The sequence below is a fragment of the Equus quagga genome, chromosome 1 (genome assembly GCF_021613505.1).
Source record: "Equus quagga isolate Etosha38 chromosome 1, UCLA_HA_Equagga_1.0, whole genome shotgun sequence".
NCBI classification, from domain to species: Eukaryota; Metazoa; Chordata; class Mammalia; order Perissodactyla; family Equidae; genus Equus; species Equus quagga.
The window spans coordinates 929,890-950,660 of record NC_060267.1 but is presented as its reverse complement, the minus strand read 5'-3'; the positions used below and the strand labels follow the sequence as shown (position 1 = coordinate 950,660).

Here is a 20,771-nt window from a genome sequence, read left to right as displayed (position 1 = left end):
TAAATCACTTTTCATTTAAGATAGTTTATGCAGCCTTCAAGCCAAGCCCCGAGGGAATTTGGGAGGAAAAGTACAGGAACCGCAGGACAAGTAGGTCGCAGGGAGCGGCCTCGTCAGGTGGCGGGTGCGGGGCGGGCTGCGCGTCAGGAGACTCCCCGTCTATCCACAGCTCTCTTCGTGACTCAGTTTATGACCTTGGGCTACTTCCTGAAGACTCTCGCCTCAATTCATCTTAGACAAAATGGGGCCAGAGTGAGCCTCTGACCCTGGCGAGGGGATCACACCTGGGAGGCCTCTGCCTGTCGTTTACTCCCCCAGAGGAACCCCTGCCACAGCACTGTTTGAAAGCGTTTTCCATTCTCCACTCTAACAACTCTGGTGACAGTGGACATCACCTCCATTTCCAAACATTTTTAGCTGTCAATAATTCATTTGGGGAAATATCTAGAAGAGGCACATTCATAGAGACAGAAAGTAGCGTAGAGGTTACCAGGGACTGGGGAGGGAAAATGCGGGCTGTTGCTGAATGGTTACAGACTTTCCTTTTGGGATGATGAGAAAATTTTGGAAATAGATAATGGTGATGGTTGCATGTAATTAATGCCAGTAAATTGTATACTTAAGATGACTAAAAGCAAATTTTGTATTGTATGTATTTTACCATAGTAAACAGTTTTCATCGTGGGCAGCGCTGTGGTCTCAGTAGGAAGGTAGACCGTTTATCTGAGTTTTACAGAAGGTCGCACACCAGGAAGGAGCAGGGTCAGGATCCGAACAGAGTCCTTGCCCCCTGGACCGTGGGTGTCCTCTGGTCCCCCTGCGTCACTGCGGGAGCAGACGCGTTCTCGCTGTTGGCGGTGTGAGCTGGCCTACACAGGGGGGCGCTGAATGTGTCTGCCACCACTTTCAACTGGAGATGAACCCTCAGTTAGTAAGGCCTCACCTGGCATTCTTTTTTTGGCAGCCACACACATTGTTGATTCACACAGAGCTTATAATCTTATAAACTTCCTCCCCCCTTGTCTGTTTTATACATGCTGCTCTTAAAAGAGATTCTCCCCATTCCTAAACTTGTGAGAATGGTGTTCTGGATCTAAATGCAAGAATTTAAAATTTATCCCCATATAAATACACATTGTTGCTTTTTTACTGATTGTTCCATTCTCATGCTTATTTTGAATCTTGATTCTGGCATGCATCGTATGTGTTATTTTTTTCATCGTAAAATGTTATCCTAGTTGTAAATCAAAATGACTTCAGTCCCCTTATCCAATTTATCGATAGAAATGCTGACACAGGCCGGGTTCTGACTACAGTAGTCAGACGGAGACCTGACTGTTTCACTGACGATCTCCTCTGGTCTTGCCTGGTGATAGCAATACCTTCACATAGCGCTCACTCTGCTCCAGAAACTAAGAGCTTTAGACACTGCATCTCATTGAATCTGCACGACACCCCTACAAGGGGTTGTTGTCATAATACTCATTTTATACGTGAGGGGACGAAGCATAGAGAGGTTGAGCAACTTGTCCAGATCACACAGCTGGCGAGTGGCAGAAGGGGATTCAACCCCATCTCCTCCGCCCCCAGAGTCCGTGCTCTTAAGCTCTCTGCTGCACTGCCACCTACCCTCGGGGTTCCAGCCCACAGGGGGTGAGATGATACAAGGGACCCTATTAACTCTCATCAGTGGCGTTGCTACGATAACATTCCTTAAATGTGCCATTGGTGGCAGACTCATCTGGAATGCCAGACCAAGGGACCAGTGCCTTTGCATGTGCTGTCTCTGCTCCCAAGGAACTTGGCTCGAAACTCCTCCTTTTCTTTCATCTTTGCTCTTTATCTCCTTCTTTTGTGTTACGTCCGCAGTTTGCCTATTGCATTTTGAAATGTATTTCAACAAAAACAAATGACACACATTTACAGGCTTCAGAGCAGGTGCTGGCACTGTGTGGGGTGAGGGGCACAGACTCGAGCCGCAGTGTCCGAGCCTCAAGCATACAGCTGGCTGGTGAAGGCCGACACCCGCCGGCCTGGGGCCTGGCACGTGCAGGGCTCCACAAATGCCCATGGCTGGAAGGGAGAGACCCGAGTACCGAGATGGTCATAAGATGCTCGAATGTGCGTCTGTCAACTGTTTTGTGGTTTAGGTTAGGAGAGGACTAGTTTGCTCATCACGGCTGTTTACCCAGTGAAACTGTAGATGCAGCCCGCACCTGTGCGTTTCGGTCAGCTCAGGCCAAATTGTGCTGTGGTGACAGCCTGAAGACTCGATAACTCGTGACAATGAGAGTCTATTTCCTGCACACAGTACGCACCTGTCCTGGGTCACAAGCAGCTTGACCCCCTGGCGTGGTCCCTACAGGACCCGGGCTGAAGGAGCTGCCCCATCTGGGATTCAGCGGAGGAAACGACGACAAATTTCCCAGCAATACCTGTGCCTACAATTCTTAGCGATTTTCAAAGTCTTCATTATGTTTAGTTCAACAATCTGGTGGCTATTTACATGTATTTTCCTGAAGTTTGGATATTGCATGCTACCAGGGTAAAGTTAAGTTATGGCATATTCAAGAGAAACGTTAAGATTGACCAAAAGGGTCTTTTTAATTACTCAAGTTTAAAAAATTCTATTATTGTACCATAAGTCATCACTTTAATTGTCACCCATATTTCTCCATAAAGCCTTTGTTCTCCAAACATATATTTATAAGCAATTGATCAGTCAGGAAAAGAGCTTCACGATTAATTTAGCTAATTTTGCTGTGCAGAAGTATTTCAGTGTCTGTTCAATGCACTTGTACCGAGAAAAATCACTGCTTAACAGACGACAGCAAAACTTGAGGTGAAGCTGTTGGTCACACGCTCTTCACTATATGACTCAGGGGTTGGGGTGAGTGAGTCACTGCTCGCGTCGATGGAGACGCCAGCCTGTTTCTATCCTCCCACAGGCAGTGGCAAAGTATATATACTCTGTTAATTGTTTAATTAAGAAGTAACTGTCCGGTGCATAGTAGGTTACCATGAAATGGGGTTTTAACAAGTGGGAAACTTCTGGAATGACAATGTTATAACAGGAGGTAGCCCTGCTTCCTTGGAGCTTTCATAATAATCAAAAAGATATGCAAGTCACTTTTCCCCACCCAGCAGACATATTCCAGATCCTTTCCTCAAAGCTGCCAAGATAACAAAGCCATGCTGAGGGGAGAGATAGATAAAAGAAAATAAATCATGGCAACTGGTTAATTCTTCACGGAGGATCTCATTACAGGTCAGTGGACTTGACCTAAGCAGACGTTAGCGGTGATTTCCTGAGACAAAGCGTAGCACAAATCACTGTGGAATGAGTTGCAGGATCTTTTTCAGAGGCTTGGGAAAGTAGACTGTGTCACCTGCTTGGGCTCATCTGGCATGGGCTTCCCTCGGTGGGGGCAGTGTTTCCTAGCGCGCTCGGTCTGAGCAGTGCCGCGCGTGGGAGAGCAGTGCTGGCCAGCTTCCCAAGGAGGGTGAAGAGCCAGAGCCCGGGCCGGGGCGCTGAGGGAACAGCAAACGCTGGAGACGGTCGTGATGCGCACGTGGGTTGGTTGGATGGGCTAGAGAGAGAGAATTTAAAATAGCTAAGCAGGAAGAAAAGAAAAGAAATTTTGTAATGACAGAAAGAATAGTAGACATGATCACTTTCTCTTGGAAATTATCTGAAAATAGTTGGCACAATCTGCAAAAGCACAAACAAATACACATGACTGTTTATGCAAATACTTCTATGGTATTTACAGTTTCAGACAAATGTCTGTGGCCTTTGAAAGAATTCCCATGAGCCTTAGATCCTGCTCCCCTCCCCCAAAGATTTGCTTAACTGCGACTCTCTGGTGCTGGATTTTCACTCCCTTCTTATTCCGCTGACATTTACTGAGCTCTCACTTCCAGCTCAGCTCAGCCTCGTGATGCGATGCGATGTGATGCTCTCCTAGGTGTGGGAACCGCTGGAGAAAGTCCAGGCTTTGTGGAGTCGGGTGGACCCGCCGAGACCACGGCTCTTGGTGGGGCATTTGCATTTGAGCCACGGGGGTGGGGGAGCCTCATTGCTGTTCCCCTGCTTCGATTTCACCAGCCAAGGAGCTCCTGCAATCTTGATTATATCAAAAGTCGTGGGGAGAACGCATCTCGACCTCTGTCAAATGCCAGTCTCAGCTGCACACAGCGTGCCCAGTGTTGCTCAGATGGTTGGAAGATACGTTGACATTTGGGGGATCCCTTACCCGCCTCAGTTCCTTGAGAACCAAATTCTGGAGCTCCTGCCAGCCTCACAGACACCAGTGGAGTCCCTGCTCGGGGCATATTTTGGGCACATGGGTGTGTTTGTCATCTTCTCCCTGGAAACGGTTTCTCACACCCACGTTGCCAGCGTGTGATCTGTGGTTATACCTCCCTCTGGGCTCCGCATCCTCTTTGCCTGGAGCGAGGGCTGAGAACAAGATGCAGCTTAGGGAAACGTACAAGATGTGGTTGTTAAGTGGCCCTTCCAAAGAGTCTTTTCCTACATGTGCAGTTCCTCTGCGGGGGCAACCTGTGACTTCCTCCCGGAAGCCAGGACCGCAGACGCACGGTGCTGGACAGACCTGGAGGACACCCCCTGGATGTCATCTCGTGTCATTTCAGAGGACAGCCTCTGCCCTGTTTTTGAAGATTTTGAAAAAGACACAGAATAACTTTGCTCAGTGCTTATCCTCCAGTGTTCGCAACCGTTTCTCTAAGAAGAGCTTGTGTTTCTGCTTTCGTGTTGGGGGCCCCGCTGCTGTGTGTCCGTCAGGGAGGGGAGTGCCGGGATGTCCTGGTCAAATTTGTTGTTTTCCAGCCCTCCCGGCCCAGGCTTGTTAGGAGTCCCTTTCGTATCACCGTATCCTCAGACATGCTGGATGACAACAGCACGTTTCGATGTTTAGAATTAGTTCCTCTCAATAAGGAATTGGAATCCAGAAGGGTATTTCCAGCATTAACATCGTAAATCAGCATTTCTGTCTCTGAGGATGTTTCTCTGGGAGGGGGCATGCTGAGGTGGAAAACGGGTTCTGAGACACTTCCTGTGGGACAAAATGGCCCACCCTCAAGCTTCTCCACTTCTCCCTAAAATCTGACTTAATGACACATCATCGATCTTCAAATCTGAGAGAAGTAATTGCGTGGAAGAATGCACATGCTTAAATAGCAGAATGGTTGGCTAGAAATTGTAAAACTGTTTTTATAAAATAGGAGTAAAGGGTTAGAAATCAATAGTATTAAAGTGATATGAAGTTCTGATCACACTGTGCACTTATTTCCTCTGAATTTCCCTGTGTGGAAACTCCACCTCCGTTTTTAAATTCAGAATTTGAAAAAAGATGTAAAGGGTAGTTAATGGAAACACGCTCCGGAAGGTCGAACTTAGGATATGGCGTAGGATCGTGGTTACATTGGTGTGGAGCGGTGCTTCTGATGTGTTGTTCCTGAAAGAGCTGAGTAAAGAGGAGTCTAGAGGCTTTGGACACATTGATAAGCACTAAAGTTGGAAAGGAAACAGCAAAGATGTGTTCCTGAGACAAAAGGAAGTCCTGTGGAGGATGAGGTGGCGGTTCCTTGGGGAGGATTCCAAGGGTGTGCTGTCAGAATTTGCAAAGTTGCGTTAAGGATGCGGTTAGGAGCCTCAGAGCCTAGGACGAGGTGGGCACAGCCAGGATGTGGGAGGATGGTGTGGACGCGGGAAAGACGAGGTTTCGTGATGTCCTGGGGTAGGTGTGTTTTGTACATCAAAGGGCAAATGTTGAAAAACGAATGACAAAAGTACACATTTTTTAGAACTTAGGTGGAGATAACAGAAAAGTATTGTCTAGTTTTTTTAAATGCTTCTGTTGATGATTTAATTCTGAATGGCTAACTGGGGAAAGGCATAGACAGCTCGTGTCAGTGAAGAATTGAGTATAACACAGGACAGCAGTTCACGGTAGCGTGGTTGCCCAAAGATGTCCACACCCTACTCCTGTGGATTTATGTCACCTTACGTGGTAAAAGGGACCTAGAGATGTGATTCAGTGAGGATCTTGAGATGGAAGGTTGGGCGCAATGTCATAGTCATGTCTGTACAAGAGGAAGCAAGGGGATGACGGAGGAGGCAGGGATGTGACGATGGAAGCCAGAGGTTGGAGTGACGCCAAGAAGGGGCCGTGAACCAGGGAACATGGGAAACTTCTAGAAGCTGGAAAAGGCAAAGAAAGAGACTCTCGCCTGGAGCTGAAAGGGGGAACAGCCCTAACAACTCCTTCATTTTAGCCCAAGCCCATCCAATTTCAGCCTTCTGACCTCCAGAACCACAAGGGAATACATTTGTGTTGTTTTCTGCCACCAAACGTGTTACAGCAGCAGCAGAAAACACACAGGTCGCAGTTTCTAGATAGCTGTAAGTGTTGTTGACTTTTACGATGAAGGCCTGTGAGCTTTCCTTCAATTCTAAGCTTTGACAATGCCACAAATTTCTAAAGATTCTGGCTCTGTGTTGTTACATTCTGTGGGTTCACAGGTTCATTTCTCCAAGTTCAGAAACTTGGATGTGGACTTGATTTGAGGCTGTGATGGAAAACCTCAGTCCGGTCTCCCTCCTGTGGTCGGTCTCCTTTACTCCTCACACAAACACTTCACTTCTGACACTTCTGGTCACCAAATGTCATAGAGGGAGGGTTGCCCCCCACCAGGCAATTCTCTGCAACACTAGCTGGGTGTCCTACAATTTAACTCAATTCTGACACTGTCTTCTAGGAGGTCGTGTCAGGTCCCGCAGGTGAAGGGCTCAGTGTGCCCCCACCCCACTTCAGATGCCGGTCGAAGCGATAGCTCCCCAGGTGGCCCACGAGTTCTGTCTGACGCGGCTACAAATTGCAGGTTCCCACGACCCCCTCCTTGGGTCCACTTTGCTGGAGCAGCTCACAGAACTCAGGGAAACACTTGCTTACATTGACCAGTTTATTAAAGGACGTGATAAAGGAGGCAGATGAGGAGATCCATAGGATGAGGTCTGGGAGGGTCCTGAGCGCCCCGGGAGTGGAAGTGCTCACCAGCCTGGAAGCGCCCCGAACCCTGTACTAGTGGGATTTCACGGAGGCTTCCTCCCGTAGGCGTGATTCATCGTTGACTCCACTTCAAGCCCCTCTCCAGAGAAGCGGGGGAGGCTGAAAATTCCAAGTTTCTCATCGCGGTGTGGTGTTTCTGGCAACCAGCCCCCAAGCAGGAGCCACCTAGAGTCCCCTCCACGGGGCAAACGATGCTCCCAGGGCTCTTCTCACTTAGGAACTTACGATGCTTCAGGAGCTCTGTGTCAGGAACCGGGGACGGAGGCCAATCTCTCTATTTCTTATAACCTCCCAGAGCCATCTGTGCTGGGTATGAATTGTAGAAAAACACTATCCATATAAATACCCTCATTTGATCTTCCTAATATAGGTTTTATTCCCCATTTACAAATGAGGAAATTGCGGCTTGGTGAGTTAAATGACTTGCCCCAATTCAGTGGCAAATCAGAACTCCCAAAGCCGAAAGCCGGTGTTCTTTCTGGGGTCCCACAGCTCCCTGTTGGGCCTATGTGTCTACACCTGGGGACCTCAAGGTATTGAGAAAGCACCAACGATAGATGAACATTTCATAGGGTGATAATTTTCCACGTTGGTGAGAAAAGGAAAGGTGGAAAGTCATTCCTATTTTAGAAGTAGGAATGCCCTTGCCTGGGGTTCTCCTGTTGCCAGCAAAGGACAGCTCTTACAAGTGTCGTCTCTGACTGTCTTCTTGCTGTCCTGAGTTTCAGTTGTCCTGGTTTGGGCTATAATTTCCATGTGGGTAGTGTGTTCCTCCACGGAGAAGATGAGGACAATGCGTATTTGCAGGTTCTCTCTGTTAACACCGTGTGGCTTGTCCTAAATAGGGAGCCTGTCCATTTTTGTCCTGATTCTTCTTTCGACAGAGTGTCACTGATGCAGCGTTTCTCATCAGCCTCATCTTATTCTGGCTGCCTTCCCAACTGTGTTCTCCTAGGCTCATGTCCTTGCTTGTTCATCCTTGGTCCTGCACCCTCCCTCCCATCTTTTTTTAGATGTCCTTTAAAACCGCTTCTCTTTGAAGAATCCTAGTCCAGCCTCGTTCTTTTCTTAGGTGACTCTTCTCTTCTCTCTCTGTGATCGCTACTGCTCTCTACTGGTGAAAGGTTCTTCGAAAATTCACGAAGAACATGTTTGACCATAGTATGGGTTCAACTCAGAGACTATGGGACAGCAGATTTCCGTGAGTTACAGTGTGAAGAATGTTTTGAAATAAATGCATTCCCAGTAGTTCTAATAGTCATCCGTCTGCAGACATTGGCAGGATAACTGAAGAACTGAAAGCGAGATGCAAAAGTGAAGTTTTCGTGTAGAAGAATGACTCTATAGTGAATAGAGAGTTTTAGATTCCAAAGGAAAGAAAATATCCTAAATTATGCCCCTATTTCAAATTTTTATCTTGCAGAGAAAAAATTTGCCAGTTATCTTTGCTTTTTTTTTTAATGGGAATCTATCTGAAGAGTAAATTCATGGAAGTATAAATGCTGAGTCAAAAGTTATATACACCTAAAATTTTAATAGATGCCAGCAACCACTCAAAACAGCTGTACCAACTTACATGAAAATGCTTGTTTGCCCACATCCACTCCAGAACTGAGTATTAGCAATTCTTAATTTTTACCAATTTGATAGGTAAAAAATAGTATCTTGTTTTTAATTTGCTTTTCTTTCGTTAATAAATGGAATTGAGCATCTTTTCATATAAATATTAGCTATCTGTTTTTACTTTTGCCTGTGGGTCTTTGTGGAGTTTTTCTGGCTATACAAAAATGTTTACATTTCTGTAATTGCATCATCTGTTTTTCTTTAATAGTTTCTGTGTTTTGTGTCTTACTTAGATATTAAGGTTGCCAAATTTAGCAAATTAAAATAAAAGACACCAGTTAAATTTTAATTTCTGATAAACAATGAATCATATCTTGAAATAAATAGGTCCAACAGAAAATTTGGGACATACTTATACCAAAAACCCCATTAGAAAGGCTTTTTTTTTTTCTCATTCCAAGGTTATTTTGAAAAATTCAGCTGTTCTTCTAGAGTGTTCATGGTTTGTTTATTACAATTCAGTTTTTGATCCATCTGGATTTTCTTCTTTTGGTGGAAAGAATAAGATGGGGAGCCAATGCTTTTTTCTCCAAACGACCAGTATTGTCCCAACATAATTTATTGACTAATTTGTCTTTCCCACACTGATTTAAAATGGTATTGGATTTTCACTTTAAAGTTGGAACTACAAAGTAAGTACACAAGCTGAGAACTAACATGAGAATAATCTCTATCTCAGAAGAAAATATGTTTCTTTTCTCCAGTTTATTTCTGCTTAGACCTTAAATTTAAGCATTTTGGCCATAAAACACTTACAGCCCAATGTGAAATAAATAACTTACCTGGTAACTCAGAGACACAACAGACCGAATTACCCTAAAGAATAGTAATATTTTTCTTTCTTTCTTTCTTTTTTGCTCAGGAAGATTCACCCTGAGTTAACATCCATTCCCAAGCTTCTGTTTTCTGTATGTGAGCCACCACCACAGCATGGCCGCTAACAGATGAGTGGTGTAGGTCCCCGCCAGGGGTCCAAACGTGGGCCGCCAAAGTGGAGTGTGCCAAACTTAACCACTAGGCCACTGGGGCTGGCCCCAGTAATACTTTTCTTAAGAAAAGCTCACAAGAATTGCCGCACCAAAACTGTCATCTGGTTTAACAAAGTCCTTCACCTCCTTGATGAAATCAGCAGGCTGGAAGTCAGGCTTTGCAGCTCACAGTCACCAATGGGGGTGACCCTCCCAGAGAAGCCTGCAGACGTGGTGGAAGAGGAAAGGGATTCACCATAAATTTAATGCCACTTCTAAGGTCTGATCTTAGAGAATATCTAGATAGTTTAAAAATTCCCTCTCCATTTTTTTCCAGTGGAGAAACAACAAAGGACTTATAATTGATAAAACCTCTGTCTATCAAGCTGACTCTAGGATAAAATGCATTCATTGCCTTGCTTTCTTTTAAGATACCATGTCACGAGCATCCTCCTGGTTTGCAAGTCTTGCCAATAACCCCTTTTTTTCTGAGAACTCAGGAGATACTTTCTCAGTCAGCAATTATTCCTAATAGGTCCCTGACCTTGGGTTGGGAAAACACACAGATGTATAAGAAATAACTGCCACACCGTGGGAATGCGCCCCATAAGCGGTCTGTTGCTCCCAGCACAGAGCAGCCTCTGCAGCAGAAGACCTGGGCTGAGGCGGTGACTTGCCAGGGCTGCGTCTGTGGGGACAGCCACCGTAATCAGCAGGAAAACGTGTGTGCAGCCCAGCTCCCCTGGGGATTTGATGTTGTTAAATGATGGCTGTGGGGTAATTTGGGGCACCTTCTATTTGTGTTCCCAATCAAGGACGAATGGTATTGAATTAATTTTTTTCTTGCTTATCTCTGTCTGAGATGCGTGTGTTGGAACTGAAAGTGGTCATTTGCTTGTTGAACCTATTCTGTTTCTCACCATCGCTACCTGTGAGCTCCCCGCGTGGGGCTGGAATGCCGACTACAAGGGGCAAAGGAGGCTGAGGGGAGTGAAGGCAGTGCCGAAAGGAGTTTTAATTTGATCAAAGGAATTTCCAGTGATTTTAGCCTGACGGGCTTACACTGAAGAAGAAACTTGGAAAAGATATGTCACTGCCAACATGTTAAAATCATTTTCCGAGTTGTGAGCCCCAGATCTGTACTGATAATCGTTATCATGACCAGCCCCATCGAGTACTGAACGCTCACCATCAGGAAGCCATCCCCCCACGCACCTCCCATATGTTCTCTCCTTTACTCCTCAGGACAGCCGTGCAAGGTAGATATTATCATCCCCATTTTACAGACGAAAGATTAAGACTCAGAGAGATTAAGTATTTTTCTTAAGATGGTGAGTTAGCAAGTTGTAAAGGGCTTATTCAAACCTAGGTTTGTCTAACTCAAGTTCCTGTTCTGAAATGTCCTACACCGCAAGGCTGCTTAGGGTTTTCCCTCAGGGTGGACTTCAAGTATAGTCTTTCCTATTTATAATTGTTTCAAACCTTTATTGCTGCAAAATAACACACCTGCCGGTTTGCTGTATATCCTGCCAAAGCTGAATGCAAATTTTCTCTCCGGAAACTGCAGGTTTGGGGCTTGGTTTAATTTCCTCCGTGAAGAATAGGCAAGCTCGAGGAACAACTCTTACACAATTGAACGTGACGACTCTAAGTTCACCTAATTGGAGACCATAGTAAAGAAAGCGTAAGGATATTTATAACATTTATAGATCTGTAATCAGCCTTCCATCCAGAGGTGGAACCAGCTGTGGAGCAAAGCTGTGGTGTTGATATGAAACCTCCCAAGCTTTTAGAAGCCCTTAGGACAATGTCGTTGCTGAACTTGAGTGGCAAGATGGCTCAGGATGGAGCAAATCGAGGTAAGAATGCTTCCCACGGCCTCCGTCTCGGCCGCTGTGCCCCTCCTGTGATTTGTGACACAGCCTCATGCAGCTTCTGGATCAGCTGTTGGGTGCCGTCCTGTGGTCATGCAAGAGGACAAGCATTCTTTTCTCTTCTCTTGGCAAGTTCTTATGATTGCTTCAAACAGCAGCTAGTCACATTGGCTAATTATTCTCCGTAAGGACAGCTCAATTGTGCCAAAACCAAATTCAATGTTTTTATCAGCCAATCTTCAACATCTTTTGGTAGAAACAAATCTTTTAAAAATCATTAATCAGTAGATCGAGTCAGTATTTCCATGAGGTGCATTTTCATTCCCTCTCCTGTTAGAAAGCCCCTAGCACAGAGTCTGCTAAAAATGAAAACATCTGATAATACCACGTCAAACGTGTCTGGATTAGATATCAACGATCGACAACTTCTGCCTGGAAATCCTCTGTGATGTGGTCACCTCTCACCTGTAGCATCTCCACTGAGCATTTGTTTACACACTGAGGCTTTTGTAGAAAACTGACAAAGGCCGGCTGAGTCCCAGCTCCACGTGGACTAAGCTACCTGGGAATGCTTACACGGCAGGTGCTTCAGTCTTCGTTATGAAATGTCATTGTGTCACTTCCGTGTCAGGAGTCTAACCTGACGAAAGACTCTCCAGTCGACCAGTGACAGCGTGCTGCTGAGCGATTTCAGTCTTGAATGATTTGCGTCAAAAACCAGGCTGATGCATTTGATCTTTAAAAAGCATTAAGTCAGTTATTCCCACATGTGAGTAACCATCAGCACCACCTGGAAAGCTGGTTAAAACCTCAGTGTGTGGGGCTGGCCCGGTGGTACAGCAGTTAAGTGCGCGCGTTCTACTTTGGCGGCCCGGGGTTCACCAGTTTGGATCCCGGGTGCAGACATGGCACCGCTTGGTATGCCATGCTGTAGTAGGCGTCCCACGTATAAAGTAGAGGAAGATGGGCATGGATGTTAGCTCAGGGCCAGTCTTCCTCAGCAAAAAGAGGGGGATTGGCAGCAGATGTTAGCTCAGGGCTAATCTTCCTCAAAAAAAAAAAAAAACCTCAGTGTGATTCAATAGATCTGAGACCTTGGAATCAGGATTATAAAAACACCTCAAATGATTTCATCAGCCAGCTTTGTAAAACTGCTATCAAGGGCCCTTTAAATGTATTATACAGGTTACTTTATGTAAAAATAAACGCAATCTAATTTATCGAGTTTAGTCCTAGCAAAAAGTTTGTTCTGACGCATTGGCATTCTTCTTTTTCGAGTGAGGGCAGCTGTGTGACTCATCTCTGCTCTTTTTCCCTTGGGTGCCGGGACGCTCAGAGGTAAGTTCCACTTATGCTTAAGGCAGGAGCTTTTCTTAGCCTGGGATTTCTATTTTTTTCCATCCTACCCACATCGTCCTTGCTCTTTACTGTCAGTAAGGCCTGTATTGTACGTAAGTCTTTTGTTTTTATTGTGATCCGTTTCAGATTCTTTTTAAAAGTAGGTCATGTTATAAATAATAAGGTTTAGAGCAGGAATAGATAGCACCTCTTCAAAAGGTGTGGAGGATAAATCATGCCATTTTTTGCATCAGTTGGCTGTGCTGCCCCACCAGAGGCCTGGCACATCGGACGGCATCACGCCTGCAGAATTACTGTGTGATGGTGAAAGTGGTGAAGACTGTAGACTTTAAAGTAAGCTTTCACCAAAATACGTAAGTGCAAACTCCTGTAATGCTGTGCTGTATTATTTCTCGTAGAAATGCAGGTCAAGCTTGACAACTGAAAACATTGCCCAGGTTTCTCATCTACATGGTTTGTAAACACAGAGAATGGAAACACCTGTTCTCAGAAGGGTTTAACGAAGGCTTTGAAGACTGATAGAATTTAACAATACAACATAAATTAGAAACGTGTGACGAAAAGACAAACCGTGAGGGGTCTGGTTGGCACAAAAAGTCACAGTGTCTCGCTGGAAATGGGCCCAAAGTTCACCTTGCTAGCAGCCCGCATGGAAAGGAAAACTCTGCTCAGACGAGCAGGAAGCAGCTGTGGTCCTAAGTTTAAGATTTCTGTTTCCCGTGGGAGCTCAGGTTGAAGGCCATTGTCTTGTCTCTTGATTGGTTCAGCTGCCATCACGCGATGCTAGTAAATTGTAATGCAGTTCAGATTTTTACATGAACTGGTTAAGAAAAGCTCAAGAAGTTTTCCAGCCCGTTTGAAGAAGAGGTTGCTGTTTTCCCTGTCAGCTGACAGAACAGGTGTGTGGGGTAGAAGGAACTCATTTGGAGAGACGGAGTCGCAAGGAAGAGACGACTGATGTCTAGGATGCCGTGCACCGGCTCTTCGTCTCTTTGTCTGGTGGAACTGGGTCTGCGGCCGGCCCGTGGAGCCTTTCTGCCACTCAGGCCCGAGGGCCCTCTGGGTGCACCTCGTGTCAGGGTCTGGATTCCACCCCCATTTCCGCACCCGTCTCCTCCTGTCTCGTCCCAGGGCACCTGTTCATTCTGCAGGGAAGTGTGTGGACACCATGAACAGGACCTGGACATGGACTCAACCAGGCAGTCTCAGAAAGAGCCGGCTCAGTAGCTTCATGTTTCACACCAGTTTTTTTTTTTTTTCACTATTAGAACTTTACACTGTGCTTCTTAAACTTTATTGTGTGTCAGAATCACCTGGGAGCTTCTCGAAAATGCAGATGCCCGGACCCCAAATTCCGATACAGTCAAGTAAGGTTGAAACCCAAGAGGCTGCATTTCAGCGAGCACCAGAGGTGACCCAGATCTGAGAAAGGCTGGCTAAGGGGCCACTAGTGCAGGTAAAACCATACAGAGACTGTTTCGAGTCACTGTCGTTTGTTCGGTTGTGTACACTTGGGCAAACTAACCTCTCTGTGCCTCAGTTTCTTTGATTGTAAAAGGACAATTAAAAATTCTTGCAGCCCAGGGTTATTTTAAGGATCAAGGGAGATTCAGTGTCCTGCCAGAGCACCTGAGGGTAGAAAGCACTGAGTAAATGCTGTCCTCTCACAGGAGACGCCCAGTGCTGGGTGCGGGGCGGGGCCAGCCCTGGAAAGCCCTTCTCAGGCGCCCGCGGACCGACTCTTGCTTTGGAACGTTCATACTCGCCCCCTCCGTTAGCATTTCCGCACACCGTGGAAGAAATCCCTGGCTTACTTTTTTGAGTCCTTTGGTGTAATCATCCTCTTTTTGCTTTTTGCCTGCATCCTCCACACCATCCTGATTTTACCGCATTATATTCAAATTTCATTAGGCCATTTATCCAGTTCCTCAAATGCCAAAAATCGTGATTTTTTTAAATTGAGGTTATGATAGTTTACAACATTGTGAAATTTCAGTTGTGCGTTACGATTTGTCAGTCACCATATAAGTGTGCCCTTCGCATCTTGTGCCCAGCCCCTACACTCTCTTTCCCCCTGGTAACCACTAAATAGTTCTCTTGTCCACATGTTTGTTTATCTTCCACATATGAGTGAAATCATACGGTGTTTGTCTTTATCTAGCTTATCTCGCTTAACATAATACCCTCAAGGTCCAACCATGTTGTTGCAAATGGGACAATTTTGTCATTTTTCACGGCTGAGTAGTATTCCATAGTATGTATATACCACATCTTCTTTATCCCAGTCATCAGTCAATGGGCCCTTGGGTGGCTTCCACATCTTGGCTATTGTGAATAATGCTGCCATGAACATAGGCGTGCATAAGTCTCTTTGAATTGTTGATTTCAAGTTCTTTGGATAAATACCCAGGAGTGGGATGGCTGGGTCATATGGCATTTCTATTTTTAGTTTTTTGAGAAATCTCCATCCTGTTTTCCATAGTGGCTGCACCAGTTTACATTCCCACCAGCGGTGGATGAGAGTTCCCTTTTCTCCACATCCTCTCCAATATTTGTTATTTTTAGTCTTGGTTATTATAGCCATTCTAATGGGTGTAAGGTGATATCTTAGGGTACTTTTGATTTGCATTTCCCTGATGATTAGTGATGTTGAACATCTTTTCATGTGTTTATTGGCTATCCGTATATCTGTTCATATCCTCTCCCCACTTTTGATTGGGTTGTTTGATTTTTTGTTGTTGAGTTGTGTGACTTCTTTATATATTATGGGGATTAACCCCTTGTCAGATATATGATTTGCAAATATTTTTTCCCAGTTGGTGGGCAAAAATAGTGGTTTTTTAAAAAAAAGTTAATCTTCAGTCCCACCGCTATGGAATTATGGGAGACTGAATTCTAAGCCCAAATCCGTTTGCAAGTAATGTTTGCTAACTCATCTGAAAGCTGCCTGATAAAATTGGAGGAAATTGAGGCAGAGGAGTGCCTTCAATTAAGGCCCTGAAGGCCCAGTTTGAATGACCCAGACTTTAATTATGTCCCAAGTATCAATTTGGAGAAAACCTCAGTAAATCCTGTAACTGGATGATGGGCTTAAGCATTCCTGTGCAGAGAAGTGTTTCCTGTAGGGGAGGAAAACCGGTTTTCCCTCTGCCCGCCTTAGGTTCACTGGCTGGTCCCGGTACATTAGACTGACAAGAGTCAGATTAACAAGAGAAGAACAGAGAAGTTCATTAACATCGTGCAGACACATGGGGCCACATAGGGATGAGTAACCCAAGGAGGCGGTTAGAACTTAGGCTTATATAGCATCTTAAAGGAAGCAATAAGTTTTTAGAGAGGTGGCAAGACAAAGGAAAAGGACTTTGAGTTTCTAGGGCGGCGTGTGTGGGAAGCTGACTATACGGGATAGTGGAAGGTAAGAGCTGGATAGTTACGTTTGTTGTGTGGCTTCCTCTGGTGCCCTCTCTGGGTTGATGAGGGTCTCAAGCTGCCTCTGGTGATGAACTTCTGTCCTTCCTGGAAGAGAGGGGAGGGGGCACCTTTACAAATTAATGTCCTGCTTTTAGGCAAATGGCGGGAGGGCAGAGAGCTTTTCTTTGATGTGCTTCTTCTCAATGGCCTTCAGCTCAAAATAATCCTCACGCCAAAGGGCAGATTCTGCTCCCCTTCGTGCCGTGGACGGGGTCTGTGGGGCATCTTAGAACTGTGCCAAACAGAAACATTCATTATTTTCATAGAAACATGAACATTTTTATGAAACATTTCTATCTCAAGGCAGAATTTTGAAACGATTACAAATTCGACATCGCTGACTCAAGTGAATGATGTTTTGTCGTTTGAAATATAAAAATAAAGCTTTGCCTCAAGGGCTCTTATGGGGGTGGAACTCCAAGAAGTTTCTAAATAAAACAAATATCTGGATCCAGCATTTCCAGTTATTATTTCTCTCCTTTTTACTCACATTCTTTTTTAGTAAATGTTCTTCAAACTGTGTTTCGGGAAATATGCGTAATGGCTCCAACTACCTTCACCTGTGGCTGTTTTCCTGGCTCAGTTGTACAGTACTGTGGTGAAGAATTCAACATCAGCAATAGTGACGGAGAAGGAACACAAAGACGATACTCACTGAGGCATTTACTAGAAAATTAGCTGTAATACACATCGCTGATGGAAATCACAGGCAAATCAATTAAAATAGTGTTAAAAATACAAGTTAAGGTCCCCCACCCACATACACCTCCACTTTTAGCCACTTTAACCATTTATAAGTGAACAGTCCCACGGCATTAAGTGCATTCGCATTGTTGTGCAACTTCGCCTTTGATGAAGAATCTAGCTCATCTTTGTACCAATAGATTCTGGAGTAGAACAGTCCAAGAAAGGAGAGAAGGAAGGAGGGAGGGAGGAAGGAGAGAAGGAAGGAGGGGAAAAAGGAAGGAGGGAGGGAGGCGGCAGGATCACCCGCGACAGCGTTTACCTTCCTTGCACACTTAGCTGAGGCGCCTGACGGCTGTGAGTGCTCACGGCTGGGGAGAGAATCACGTTGGCGTTCGGGTCTGGGGTTTCAAGGACTGTGCAGTATGACCATGACTGTTGTGGTCTGACTGTTTCGGACCTGCTTCTCTACCTTTCCACATTCAAGGCTGGAAGTCTCTTGCACTGTTGCTCAGATAATAAGGCTGCAACCCGGGCAGTCCCCTTCATCAGTGGCGGTTGTTTACTGACACCTATGAGTAGAATAATGGCAGTGACAAAGTCAAGGACCTTACGGGAAAGAAGGACGTGTACATTAATATATGTCACAAATTAATGGGAGCACAAATCTTGAAGATAATGTATTGTTACGGGAATTCAGAAAAAGGAGTAGCTCCTGCAAGTTGGAACGCTTTTTGCTTAATTGTTACAGTGACTCTGCATTCACTTAGTACAAATTTTAATTGAAATGATGTAAAATAAAATGTCAATAAAAATCTCACTTTCTGTGCAAAATTTGAAATGATACTGTGCACAAGAAAAGGGCAAGGATTATGTAATTTGAAAGCTAGTCTGCAAAACTGTTTTTGTTGATACCACGTGATGGCCGCATTATGGGTAGAAGAGAAGTACCCAGCGCTCTCTGTCAGTCTTCTGGGAAAACAGGTCTTGAGTCATGAGAGCTGTGATCAGTGAGGGCACCTAGGAAGGCATCTCTCTGTTAAATGCCCTGTGCTCTGCAGACGCGGGTGTTCCTGAGGGCCTTGGACTCATGGTTCTGCACTAGTTTACCCTCTGGAAGAAGTGCTGCTCCTTTAGCATAACTGAACAAACCTTCAACAAACAGCTCGCAAAAGGTGAACCCCTTGGATGAAAGCTAAGTTCCCAGGGTCTCTCTCGTGATCAAGGATGAGAGATCGCAGCTCGTGGAATGGGTCTCGTCTTCACTTCCTGTGAATGAGACCAATGCTGGAATTGAAAATTCCACATTGATAGGATAGAAATATGTTGCTAAGACTTTGCAAAATTCATCAAGAAAGTGGTCAGTGGTTTGAAATGGTGGTTAATCCCACGCAGAAGCATGGAAAAATGCATGAAATCCAACCATTCTCTTGTCTGTTCGTTAATAAAACCTTCACATAGAGAAGCCGAGTCGATCATAGGTCTTTCTGATTGAATCCAAACAGTGCCCTTAACTGTCTTTTTTGGTAAACTAAGATCATTTGGGTCCCGCCCAAGTGCAGAGGTCTAGTTTGGGTTTGTTGAGAATGCCAGCCGTCAGTGGTTTTTAGGTTGATTCAAGCCACTTTGACCAGCAGACATGGAAGGGTCAGCGAGACAGAGGATGATGGAAACAACTTAAGAGTGGAGGAAATAATAGCAGAAGAGGTGGCTTCACTTTGGACATATTCAACCTGTAAATTACCTCGTAAATAACTTGCAGATTTGCACCAATAACTTGATTCAAGACCTCAGAACTTTTCATAATGGATTTGACCCTCACATACAGTATTTACAGTCAGAGTCCATGACGATCGCTCCCTTTGGGCTAGAGGGCAAGTTGGGCCCCGGGTTGCAGAGTTATGCCGTGCCGAGGCGGTTGACCACTCTTTCTTTCCTGTCTCCACTGCCTTGCAGACCGGACGATGTGCTCCTGCATCGCACGCATGATGAGATTGTCCTCCTGCATTGCTTCCTCTGGCCCCTGGTGACATTTGTGGTGGGCGTCCTCATCGTGGTCCTGACCATCTGTGCCAAGAGCCTGGCCGTCAAGGCGGAAGCCATGAAGAAGCGCAAGTCCTCTTAGAGGGGAGGGGGCTGTGGAAGGGAGCACAGGAGCTGCACTCATTGCACACGTCTGCCTCAGAGCTTCGTCCCGGCGCGGGAGCTGGAAGCGGCTATGCAGGGTCTCCGAGAGGCTCCTCCCTCAGTGGCAGCAGGAACAGGCACAACTGGAAGACGTGGAGCCTCATCGATTGTACTCCATGTGCCGTGGCAATGGCCAAAGGGTCGAGCTCTTAGCTGTATGGAGTAATCAGAAAATCCTATAAGAAGTTAATTTTCTTTGGAAAGTAATAGTATATAATTGTACAGTGTAGCATATAAACCACTATGATTTATGCTACTTAAATATATTAAAATAGAGTGGTCTGTGTTCTTTTCTATTTCCTTTTTTTATGCTTAGGACACCAGAGTTTAAAAAAAGTGTCTTCTAGGTTTCGTTTGATTCTGCTAGATTAAACTTCTCCTTGGAGACAAGGATTCTGCACAAGTCTTGACCTCACTATATAATCCCCAGTTTCCATCACTACAGGGTACCTTTGACTCCTGCTTGAGGAAAGGCAGCTGTAAGGTCAGCTCAGTCTCCAGGCACTTCTGAGACCCTGCAGCAGGGGCCCCGAAGACCCGGAAGATGTCCTCCGGCACTCGGCTTTGTGTCTCCGCCATTTTTCTCCAGGCTGTTTCTTCAGAGAGGGAGGAGATTCTGCACAACGCCTGTCCTGGCCCTGAGAGCACGTGGTCCTTTATTCGTCTGTTCTTGTCATCTTGATGGACTGTGCAGCAGAATGTACGTGATGTGAAGGACGCTTTCCAGCTGAGTTGAATGCTGTTTTCATTTCTTTTTTCTTTCGGGTCAGAAAAAAATACTCAAAATCAGTTCAAGCATTTCGTTTTTATTTTCTTTGTCTTTTCCTTGGTGTTATCAGTATTAAAACAAGAATATTGTTGCTCAGTTTGCTTGGACAAACCTGGAGATGCGGCCCAGCTCACATCACTGCTGCTGCTGAGCTCTCTGTGCCTTTCTCAGAGTTTGTTGTGGAGACCACACTTCCCGTCTGCCACAAGCTCCAATTCCAAGTGTCAACCACAGGTCTCAGTGAACATCAACCCTCCCCTGTGTGTTTACCAGGTAGAATGCAGCCTTTGTTTAGATGAGGTGTACATCTTTAGTGGAGGAACAACTGACAACGTAATTTCTTTTCTTTCTTCTAATGTTCTTCAGATGTGCTTCCATTAGAATAAAGGCAAACTGGAATTTAAGGACAAGCTCCCCTCAGTTATTTGCTCAGGGTTCTAAGAAACACATATGTTAGCGAATGATGATTTCCTGACTTTTAGTCCACATACCACTGTTTTCTTAATTTCAGAATGCAAGTAATTGACAGAGCCATGCTCGTCTGCAGAAGAGCGTTGAATGAGTATGATAATTTTTTTCTAATTCAAGCGTTACAGGTTTCACTGTGACAAATGCCTTGAACACACTATTTATGACATCCTCTCAGGCAGCAACGCTGCCTTGACTTCATTCTCAGTCTTCTGTGCAGCATCCCTGTTGTCTTAGCAACACCGGGAACTGTTCTAAGCACAGAGACACGACA

At 45.3% G+C, this 20,771-nt stretch overlaps 1 protein-coding gene across 1 annotated transcript in view; it reads left to right on the top strand.

Annotated features, from left to right (window-relative positions):
* The window catches only part of KCNMB4 (potassium calcium-activated channel subfamily M regulatory beta subunit 4), a 55,407-nt gene extending 35,465 nt beyond the window's left edge, over positions 1-19,942 (top strand). Inside the window, exon 3 of the mRNA XM_046642412.1 lies at positions 19,030-19,942. Within this exon, the coding sequence (XP_046498368.1) occupies positions 19,030-19,198 (169 nt within the window). The 3' untranslated portion in view covers positions 19,199-19,942. The remainder of the gene's footprint in view (positions 1-19,029) is intronic.
* Positions 19,943-20,771: the final 829 nt, after the last annotated feature.